Genomic DNA, 11473 nt, shown 5'->3' on the forward strand with positions numbered 1-11473 from the left:
TTGGAGACAAAGACTTAGGTTCACCTTGGGTGACCAAAAACATCCCAGTTTGCCTGAACATTGCTGGGTTTTAGCTCTGAAAGTCCTGTGGTCCTGGGAAACCCCTCCATCCCAGCCAAATCGGGATGGTTGGTCACTCTCTTGGGACAATGCTTCTTAGCACCTTTACATGCCGTTAGTAAGTAGATTGGTTAGCTGGCTTTTTATAAAGTGAAAATATGATATGGGCAGGTGATGAGCTATGTGGCCAAGTTGGCCATTTCAGCCCATAGACTTGCCTGGTAGATTTCTGAGACTGTGAGCCCTACTAACATTCCTCCTCCCTGGACATCACCAGTCCCCTGTGATTTTTGACTCTGCTGTTTCCTGTCTATTGAAACATTTGCTTGTCAATATCTCTAGTGATTTCGAGGTCTATAACAGTGCTTCTCAAAGTGTGGTCCCTGGATCGGAACTATTAGCCTCACTGTCGGATGTGTACATTTTCAGACTCCACCCTACATCTACTGAATCAGAAACTCTGGGAGGATGACCTAGAGATTTACATTTTAACATGCCCTCCAGGGGGTTCATGGGCTTCCCCAGTGGCTCAGTGGTAAAGAATCTGCCTACAATGCAGGAGACTTGAGTTCAATCCCTAGGTCAGGAATATCCCCTGGAGAAAGACCCACTCCAGTATCTTTCCCTGGAAATCCAATGGACAGAGGTGCCTGACAGGCTATAGTCCATGGGGTCCTAAAGAGTCGGACACGACTAAGCAACTGAGCACACCCGTATCCACCAGGGGTTCAGCTGCACCTTCGAGTTTAAGAACCTCTGGTCCAGGAGAAAGGAAAAGTAGCCTGGCTTCACAAAATGATCAGAGATCTTTTCACCTGTGGGTTATTGGATTCAAAACAATCTGGACTTTGGCCAGGGAAAGCTAAAGGAGACCAGGTACACTCCTAGGCAATGCCTGCTTCCAGGGGAGGAGGAGTGAAAAGCTTGACTATGAACTTCTCAGCCTATCCCCTCCACCCCCACATGTATGGGAGACTTGAAGATGTGTACCTGAACTGAATTTTCCCCCATCCTGAGCTCGGTTCACATTCGGTTCAATCATTTATTCAAGAAATGTTTTTGAGCATGTCCTGATTTTGTAAACTCTTGGAGCTTACACTTCAGTGAAATGGATGGAAAGCAAACAGCTAAACACATAAAATAAGGATGGCTTTTGGTAAATTCGGTGAAGGCCATAAACACGTAGCTCTGACAGAGAATTGCCAGATACTGAAGGCAGAATATTTGTGTCACTTGAGTTCATATTTGTAAAGCACAACTATTTATCACAGATGTTACAGTATGGACATGCTCAGTTGTGCCTCTTTGTGACCCCATGGTCTGTAGGCCACCAGGCTCCTCTGTCTATGAAATTCTCTAGGCAAGAATACTGGAGTGGGTTGCCATTTCCTCCTCCAGCGGATCTTCCCAACCCAGGGATCAAACCCACATCTCCTGTGTCTCCTGCATTTCAGGCAGATTCTTTAACTGCTGAACCGTTGGGGAAGCCCCAGTGTTATAGCATTTTGGTTAATTATATTAAATACAACTTACCTCTTTTATAGTCAATAAATTATCATAATGAACCTAATGAATCTGATATAATACAATATATCTCTTAGAAGCTATTTTTAAAAAGAATTACCAGGGTCGCTCCCTCTAAAATGTTGATCAGGGAAGCTTCCCTGAGGAGGTGATGTTTCAGGTATTTTAGGTGATAACCTGAAAAGACAAGGAAGACTGAGCTAAGCAAAGTACCTGGGGAAAGGTTTCCCAATTGAAGGTACAGCATATAGAGATCCTGCTAATAGAAAGAGCTTGTTCCGAGGCCCACAAGGTAGGGCCATGAAAGCATGATCAGCGGGGGGGAGGGCATGAAGACTGGGCAGCCAGATAAGATTCTTTAGGCAGTGAGGAGTTGCTGCCTTGCATCATTCTTTGGCCTTCCTTAATTTATAGATTGGTTGGATGGCATCACCGACTCAACGGACATGAGTTTGATTGAACAAACTCCAGGAGATGGTGAAGGACAGGGAAGCCTGGTGTGCTGCAGTCCATGGGGTCGCAAAGAGTCAGACATGACTGAGCAACTGAACAACAGCAATTTATAGAGAAGGCAGCCCTCAGATGCATCCATCCCCATTCCTCACTGGCCAGTAAGATCACCCCAGCCATGGCCCTGCAGCTTCCCTTTCAGCCTCTCTTGAGATCTTCATCATATCATCTGTCTCATCATATGCCTGCTTCTACCGTTTTACTAACCCTGGCAGCAATAACAGAGGTTAAAATGAAAGGAAATTTCTACTTTCCTTTAGTCAAGCTTGTGCGTATTTTTAAAGCCTCAACCATCTAATACCTCCTGGTCCCTAGCCATCTAATGTTTACATAAGATCTTTTTTTTTTTTTTTCCTTATCTGCATCCTTCTGGAAATGTTTATAGAATCCTCAGGGGAGGCAGTGAAATGAAGTTAGAACAGGCCCATCCTTACGGGGAACAGGATCCATCTGGATGCCCAAGGCTCCTTTGCCCCTGCAACGTTGGTGGTGGTGATGAGGGTGGGGGAGGGGGCACTCAAAGAAGACATGGAAAGATGAGTCTATTCCCGTTCTCACAGGCTTCAGCATCCGGTCGCAGGCTGAACTAAACAGAACTCCTAGGGAAATGTTTCCCCTGGGGGTAGGGTGTGCGGTGAGAGGGTTGCTGATCAGAATAGGAGATGTTACCTGTGCTGGTCCTCTCCGCTTCCTTCCCTCCTTCCAGGAGCTTCACAGTAACTTTAACCACCAGTTCCCATCAACAAAAGGGAAGGGTCCGATGAAGCTCAAGGACTGTGGCAGAGGTTCGGCTGGCTGGTCCCTGGAGTCCCACCTCCTAGAAGCCCCAAGCCTGTTGCTCACCCCCCGAGGCCAGTCCTTGTCCCTGGCTCTCCCGGGTGCCCCTGTGAGGAGCTCCTGGTGGAAGGACACACCTTCCCTGTTCTCCCTGGAGGTGGGCCAGGGACCTCCGAGGGAGCCATGGGTCAAGTTGTTTCTGCAGCTTCTCCAGAAAAGGACACCTGGGTCCTCTCTCTTCCCAGCTAGAAAACCCCATAGGACAATTGTGTGTGCCGGAAGCGGGTGTCATAGCTAACTTCCCAGGGCCGCAAGAGAAAGAGTCCCTTGGCCGTAGGCGAGTGGTCCCTTATCCCTCCTTCTGTCTGATGCCACCGGGTAGGCAGAGCCCCTCTCTTTGCAGAGATGCCACCTGAGCCAGCCTGGCCCACATATACACAGAAGCACCCAGAACAGCCCTCCACCAGCAGAGAGGTAGCACTCGGGAGTTGGGCAGGTGGTTTGGGGGCGCTTTGTTCGGGGCCCCTCACCAAGCCAGCAGGCCCGGGCAACTGTGGTCAGGAGTGGGCCCCCCCTCTACCCTAATTCAAACAAACCTCCCTTGGAAAACCAGGAGGCTCTGTTTGAGAAGGGCAGGCTGCAGCCTCCACAGCTGCCCAGCCTCTCACAGCCATCCAGAGCCAGGTTACTGCGGAGCACAGCTCTGCTAATAAATCTCCATCCCGAAGCCCTTGACTGCCTCCGCTGGGAATTGAGGCACAGCCTCTCCGAGCACCCGCTGGTGGCCCTGCCGCATTGCCAAGCCTTGACTCCAGGGCCCTGGCAGGCGGCCTTTCTGGATCAACCTTTTTTCTTCACCTTTTTTCCCTCTTCCACCCCCTCATCTCACCTCTCCTTGCATTCATGTTTCTATTTCCAGCCAACTTTTTAATTCCTGTGACAGTTCAAAGAAAACTTTAGAGGGTTTTCAGTCTACCAGTGCTCCTCACCCCTTGAACTTGAACATGCTGAGGAGGTGAGAGAGCACTGGTCCCGGAGTTCAGCGCCCAGGGTCCTCAGTTCTGCCTCTAACTCTGTGACCTTGGGAAAGTCAGGCATATCTCATGTTTCCTAGGTGTAAACTGAACATTTGGGTTAAATGAATCTTGAGCCCCAAACTCTGACCTCTTAGCTGATGGAGTAGCTCTGTTCGGTTGTCTGAATCTGTGATGTTCAAAGCAGTGAGCACACAGCTTTGCAGATAACCCCCTCCCCACCCCCTGCAGAGAGGCCAGGAGCATATCTTCAGGCTTGATTCTGTTGTGGAGCTGGCCCAAATCCAAATTCCCTTGCAGCAGAATTGCTGTTTTTCCCAGAGCCCTTCACTAATAGCTATTTACATAGAAATTGACATGCTTACTTATCTATGTCCCACTAACTCTTATGGGAAGCATGCATGCATACATTCATTCAAGTAATCAACATGTATTGTTAATAGATTAAATGCCCACTATGTGCCTTGCTAGGGCTTTGCAGGTGGCACTAGTGGTAAAGAATCTACCTGCCACTGCAGGAGACTCAACTTGATCCCTGGGTTGGGAATATTCCCTGGCAAAGGAAATGGCAACCCACTCCAGTATTCTTGCCTGGAGAATCCCATGGACAGAGGAGACTGATGGGCTACATACAGTCCACAGGGTCACAAAGAATCAGACACAACTGAACGTCTAAGTACCTGTGCCTTGCTAGGTGCCAGGAGACGATGATATGCATAATGGACATGGTCCTTGCCTTCAGGGAGCTTACAATCGAGAGACAGACACAGGTAAATCAAATAACCACATGAATCTGTCATGACAATCAAGGTGGGAGTTTAAAGAGCTATGAGTATGTGAGAGGCTCTGGGAAGCTTTCCCTGAGCATCATGACCAATGGGAGCTGAAATCAGATAAGTGAGAAAGGCAGAAGGGAAAGCATGTCAGACAGAAGAGCCTGCGGGTGCAAAGACTCAGAAGCAGAGGGGAATCTGGCTTGGAGCAAAAGCGAGGAATAAGGAGAAGCATCTCATTCACTTTCGTATCAGGACTCCCAACTCATACCTGATTCTTACTGTGTAAGATCAAAAATGTTTGTTGAATGAATGAATGCGTGAATGACTTGTATAAACTCCACTTTCTAACAGGCATCAGGCTGCCTGTTTGTACAGACTAAAAGATAGATGTTTTAGTTCTTCCCTATTGCTTCTGTGTCTCACTATAGTGGAAAATGTGCAAGCAAGTTTCCTAGAGTCTAAACTGAGAGATTATGCCCACAAGTTCCAGTATGGAGATGGGCACTACTTGTTTAAATGTAACAGTCTAGGTTAAATATATACCAATTAAAAGTACTGTTAGGAAAGTTGGAGGATCACCAGATTTAACAAATAAAAATATCTGTGAGCCGCTGTGGAAAACAGTACAGCAGTTCCTCAAAATGTTAAATATAGAATCACCATGTGATCCAGCAATTTCACATCCAGGTACATAGATAGACTCAAAAGAATTGAAAGCAGGGAATCAAACAGATACTTGCCCACCAACGTTCATAGCAGCATTATTCACAGTAGCATAAAGGTGAAAACCATCCAAATGTCCATCAACAGATGAAAGGAAAGTATAGTGTATGCATTCAATGGAATATTATTTAGCCTTAAAAACGAATGACATGCTACAACATAGATGAACTTTGAAAATATGCTAAATGAACTAAGCCAGACACAAAAGGAACACTAACATGAGATGCCAAGGACAGTGGCTTCCTCCCACTTCTCAAGGGTAGCAGCCTGTTCTCCATAATACCAGCCCTATAGGTTTCAGACTTGCCCCAGGAGCTTCCATGATTGCATAAACCAATTCCCTGCACAATAAATCACCTAATATTAGGTTGGTGCAAACGTAATTGCAGTTTTGGACTGTGAATTTTGAATTATTATAACTAGGCTCAAACACATCTTTATTAATCAAAAGAGGAACCATTACAATCAACACATTTTTGGCCAATGAGAAATAAGTTTGTCTATTCCTGTAGCGTAAAAATCCGTACTTCAGGATTCATCACACTCTTAGAAAGCATTTTCTGCACTCTGCTGGTTGTAGAAGCGTTTTCCCTGCCAAAAGTTGTCGAGATGCTTGAAGAAGTGGTCGTCAGTTGGCAAGAGGTCAGGTGAATGTGGCAGATGAGGCAAAACTCTGCAGCCCAATTCATTCAACTTTTGAAGCATTGGTTGTGAGACACATGGTCAGGTGTTGTCCGGAAGAACTGGGCCCTTTCTGTTGATCAAGCCTGACTGCTGGCATTGCAGTTTTTGGTGCATCTCATTGATTTCCTGAGCATGCTTCTCAGATGTAATGGTATCGCCGGGATTCAGAAAGCTGTGCTGCATCAGATGGGCAGCAGACCACCAGTGACCACGTCATTTTTTGGTGCAAGTTTGGCTTTGGGAAGTGCTTTGGAGCTTCTTCTCAGTCCAGCTGCTGAGTTGGTCATTGCCAGTTGTCATAAAATCCTCGTTTAGTTGCATGTCACAATCTGATTGAGAATTGGTTTGTTGTTGCTGCATAGAATAAGATGATACTTCAAAACGATCATTTAAAAAATTTTCAGTCAACTCAAAAGGCACCCACTTATCAAACTATTTCACCTTTCCAGTTTTCTTCAAAAGCTAAACCACCATAGGATGGTTGACACTGAGTTCTTCGGAAACCTCTCACATAGTTGTAAGAGGATCAGCTTCAATGATGCTCTCGGTTGGTCATTATCAACTTTCAATGACCACCACAATGCTCCTCATCTTCAAGGCTCTCATCTCCTTTGCAAAACTTCTTGAACCACCAGTGCACTGTCCGTTCATTAGCAGTTCCTGGGCCAAATGCCTTGTTGATGTTGCAAGTTATCTCTGCTGCTTTACAAACCATTTTGAACTCAAACAAGAAAATCGCTCTAATTTGCTTTTTGTCGAACAAATTCATTTCCATAGTCTAAAATAAATGTAAAATAAATAGTAAGTAATGTCATTAGCAAAAAATAAAGTGAGAAATGTGCATTAAAATGATATATAACATAATCACATTTACTTAATGTATTCCAATATCAAACAAATTTCAACAACGCAAAAGTTGCAATTACTTTTGCACCAACCTAATACATTAAACAGTGAGATACTAAGAATAGGCAAATTCAAAGAGAAAGTACATTAGAGGTTACCAATGGCTGCTGGGGGGAGTGTTACTGTTTAATGGGTACAAAATTTAGCACATTGAATAAGATCTGGAAATGGATAGTGCTGATGGTTGCATAGCATTGTAAATGTACTTCACTTCACTGAATTATACTTAGGGTTAAAATAGTCAATTTTACATTATATAAATTTCCCACAATATTTTAAAAGCATTTTTCTCTCAAAAGAAAAACGCTGTGTAACCCTTGGGATACACCTAAACTGAAAAGGTATTTATTGTTTATCCGAAATTTGAATTTAATTGGGTATCCTGCATTTTATCTGGCAACCCTCACTGACAAGCTTCCTGTACACCATGGGCTCCCTAGATCATTTCCAGGATTCGGGGACCATCCTTCCAAAAGCAAAAATCAATGCCTGTGGTCTTATAAGAATGAGTGTGCAAGCCAGGCACAGAAAGTCGGGGGGTGCGTACACTAATTATAGACTCAGCCCTAGACACAGGCCATGAAGTGACTCCCTCAGCCCTCACTCACTCCCTCAGTGAAGAGGTGGAGATTAGAAATCTTGATTGGGTTTCCCATCTGTTGTTTAATCATCGTGATCCACAAATGCAGTAAAAGCTGGTTATAAACCCGTTCTTACAATTGACCACGTGGCTAGAATTACAGTCACAGATGGTGACACGCATGCATGTGACTCAGACGATAGCCTTGTCCCCTGCCATCAATGTATCTTCACACCAGAGTTGGTAAGAACCCGTGGAGTGCCCAGATGCCTAATTGTACCACCATTTGCACCCATGTCTTCTCAGTGAAAGAAGCTGCCTGCACAGCTCATTGTACAGCAAGAAACAACAGGTGCAAAAAGCAAAGGCCACTTTGGAACCATTTAGACCAAAGAGCATGGCTCAGTGTAACAGGAGCGCCCACAGACTTGGCATGCCTGTGCTAATCTGCCGGCAAGATGGGCCTGAAATCAGACCACAGCCGTGGACTCTACGGCTGCCGTTCCAGGTGGTCCCACCTACTCCTTCCCTCAACAGAGACGAAAGGCAGCTGGGGAGGGCATCACACGAAGAGATGGGTCGTGTCCAAGTCATTTTTAGTAGGTGCTGACGAGTCCCTGTGAACGTCTGGAAATGTGTAGCACAGCAAAAACACACAGGTCACAATGCACTGGTGAATGATTACCAGAGGAGAAATTCATTACAGGCTGCTCTCAGCTCCCATCACATAAGAAAGTGTTACATTAACAAGATGGAAGGTCCCTGCGGTCCCCTCCCAACGCAGCCCCCACTGCCACCACCTGCCACCCCACTATTTCAATTTGTGTAGCATGGCGAGGGGGGAGCCCAAAGGCGGGGTGTGGGGGGAGTTAATTCAGCTATACTCATCAAAAAGGGGGTCACGGTGGCAGCCAAGGCCAAGTGAAGCAGATTCGACCTGAGCGTCACGTGCAATTCTTCCCTTGCAATCTGCACCAGCTATGACCTCTGCGGCCTGACAACCATCGATGACGTTAAAGCAAAGTGAGGCCTTTTTTCTTAGCTGTTCACATCATCTGCTTTCCAGCCTGGGTGTGTGTGTTTCCCCGTAGATGTGCCTGGCCTTGTGTCTGTTGGCCCCCAGGTTTTCTGGTGTTTCGAACCTTTCCTGACATAAGCATGGACAGATGGAGAGCCAGGCGGCTGCCAGCCTGGAACCCTTGCTGGAGACTGTGGGAGACTACGTTGAGGAAGACACACTGGCCCTGGGGCCGCTCTGGACCAGCACAGTCTGGGGTGGTGGGAACAGGAAGTCTCCCTTTCGTGGAGGCCAAGTGGACGCGATAGACTGAGCGGCCTTCCAAGTCCTTGCTCGTCAGTGTCACAGGCTGTCATCGTCTCATTCCTCTTCCTCATCTCTTCTCCAATCTCCACGTTAAAGAATCACAGATCACAAATGGAAGGTTAGCAGAGGGTCAGAAGCACGCAGACAGATGGGTCAATAGTTCTTCTTTAATGAGATTTCTGTTCCTTCGATGCCATTCACATGCAGAGGGGCCAATGCCCCAGTCTGCTTTTAAAGTCAAAGGCAAAGCTAGGTTCGGGGACAGATGGGCTGTGCCTGAGAGGGGGATCGCCCCTGGTGCCTTCCCCAGAAGGCCAGAGAACTCAGTTCCTTGGCCTCGCCCCTGCGCCAAGCTCCTTACCATTCAGAGCCCTGGCCCAGTTCCTGTTGCAAATATGAACCTAAAGCCGTGAGGAGCCCCCGCACGCTTACTAGCCAATACGATGTTAAATAGCACACCTCCCTGCTTGGGCTTGGGCTGGAAGCCGCCTCTTCATTACACGGCTTTCTCTGCACTTACGGAAAGAGAGCACGCTTCTCCCAGACATGCCCCACAGAGACCTGCCCTCAGCCTCCCCAGCGCTGGGGCAACCTTCAAAACTGTTCAGTTTGTCTAAACCCCATCCATCTTTAATGTCAGAGTCTATGGTCTCTCCTCTCCTCCTTTTTTTCAAAGCTGCCAAAAAAGAAAATGTCACTGCATTGGGGGCCAATTCAAAAGCCAGGCTTAGACGGATGTTCGGTTTCATTCCCGCTGGCCCCTATGTCTTTATCTCCCATGGAGTCTTAGAGGCTGTGTCTCCACCCCACTCCATTCCTGGGTTCTTCTGGCATCCTGATGTCTCCCCTGTCTGTTGCACTCCTCTCTTGCCTTCTTCTAAAGCACCGGCCTTAGAACTCACAAAGCTGTCTTTGTGACCGCAGCCCCTGCTAAGAGGACAGCTTGTTGATTTCTTAGGGAATGGGAAGGGAGCTTGCCAGGTGAGGCTGTCGCCACCCCTATCAACACCCTGCCAGAGATTCGGAGGTTGAACAGCTGATGCAGGTAAGTATCCCTGATGGTGCCTTTTAGAAGCCAGATTCTCCAAATTTGTGCAAAACACATGGAATCATCCCAAGCTGTGATGATTTGGTTGGGAATGGTGTATGTACCTCCGTTCCCACTGCGTGCCTTAGAAAGACTCTTCAAGCCACGAAGGGCAGGTGGCAGTCCTGATGAAGACGCCAGCGGAATGCGTCCCTGACAGCCCCTGGCTCACCCAGGAGCGGGGAGCTGAGGCCCTGATTGATACCTGGGGGTGAGGCTGTCAGCTGGGAGCACACAGGAGGGAGATAAGGGACTCAGTCAGTGTCAGACCCATCCTGACACACGTCGCTGTAAATCACTTTGGGGAGAGATGTTCAGCTGCCAAGAGCAGAGAAGGGCGAGCAGGCGATAGAAAACCAGGGCGAGAAGCAGCAGCGTGGGCTGCCAGCTCTGGGATGGACCCTGGCCGTGGCGCTAGAGGGAAACGCACAAAGCACACAGAACCCTGTCCAGCCGGCCTCAGCCTGAGCGGAGGTACAGCACTGAGTTCACTGCAGTGGATTAAAGCACAATCCAGGGTGCATGCTTGAGGATGTGAATTGTCTCAATAACACTTCTATGGAGGCTTCCCAGGTGGCGCTAGTGGTAAAGAGTCCGCCTGCCAATGCAGGAGACACAGGTTTGATCCCTGGGTCGGGGAAGATCCCTCAGAAGAGGGCAAGGCAACCCACGCCAGTATTCATGCCTGGAAAATCCCATGGAAAGAGCAACCTGGAGGGGCTACAATCCATAGGGTCGCAAAGAGTCAGACATGAAGCGACTTATCATGCACAACAGTGCTATAAATACAGCCATTTGAGCCAGCAGCCCAGGATGAGGGCCGTGCAAACCCTCCTCCCCTTCCACCCGCTGCGGGAAGGCAGAAGGGCTACTGTTGACTCTCTCACCCCGCCTTGCCCACTGACACCCGGGGTGAGAAGCTGCACGTGGTGAGCTATGAGGAAAACAGGCCTTAAAGGCGCAGCGTTTCGTGGAGAAAAGATTCCCCCATTTCCAGAAAGACCCTAGACTGCACCTCAGCGTCCCCCAACCTTATTACAGATGTGATTAGCCTTGGCCAAACCCATTTTAGAGATTGCCTTTCAACATGTTTTAATTAGAGATTTAAAAATAATCTTATTTGTTTTTCCAGGAACAGAATTGGCAATAATGAACAGATTAGTGATTAATTAATTGCTGGCAGGTGTGGGGAGAAACCAGCCACAGCTTCTTAGCATTTTCCCCCTTTCTCTCTCAAGATCATTCTTTCTTATTTTAATTACTTCTTGCCACCCCAGCACTTCTCTTATCAAACATTCAAATAAACTAAACAAATAGAGTGTACTGAGACTGGAGTACTCAATACGGTGTTTAATTGGAATGAAACAGCCTTGTTTTCTCCCGGCGGAATCTCAGGGCACCTGGTGGCTTCGAATTGGATTCCAAAAGTGCATGGTTAGCAGGTAGTTCATCTTCCTTTCAAGTGGCGAGGGCACGGCTTGATTGAAG

The 11473-nt window shown here is 47.4% G+C and overlaps 1 protein-coding gene across 2 annotated transcripts in view; it reads left to right on the top strand.

Annotated features, from left to right (window-relative positions):
- The window catches only part of NRP2 (neuropilin 2), a 126678-nt gene extending 119726 nt beyond the window's left edge, over nucleotides 1-6952 (top strand). For both annotated transcript variants that reach the window (XM_060410280.1, XM_060410281.1), the window contains one exon: nucleotides 1999-6952. In XM_060410280.1, the coding sequence (XP_060266263.1) occupies nucleotides 1999-2150 (152 nt within the window). In that variant the 3' untranslated portion in view covers nucleotides 2151-6952. The remainder of the gene's footprint in view (nucleotides 1-1998) is intronic.
- Nucleotides 6953-11473: the final 4521 nt, after the last annotated feature.

Source organism: Ovis aries, chromosome 2 (genome assembly GCF_016772045.2).
Source record: "Ovis aries strain OAR_USU_Benz2616 breed Rambouillet chromosome 2, ARS-UI_Ramb_v3.0, whole genome shotgun sequence".
Lineage (NCBI taxonomy): Eukaryota > Metazoa > Chordata > Mammalia > Artiodactyla > Bovidae > Ovis > Ovis aries.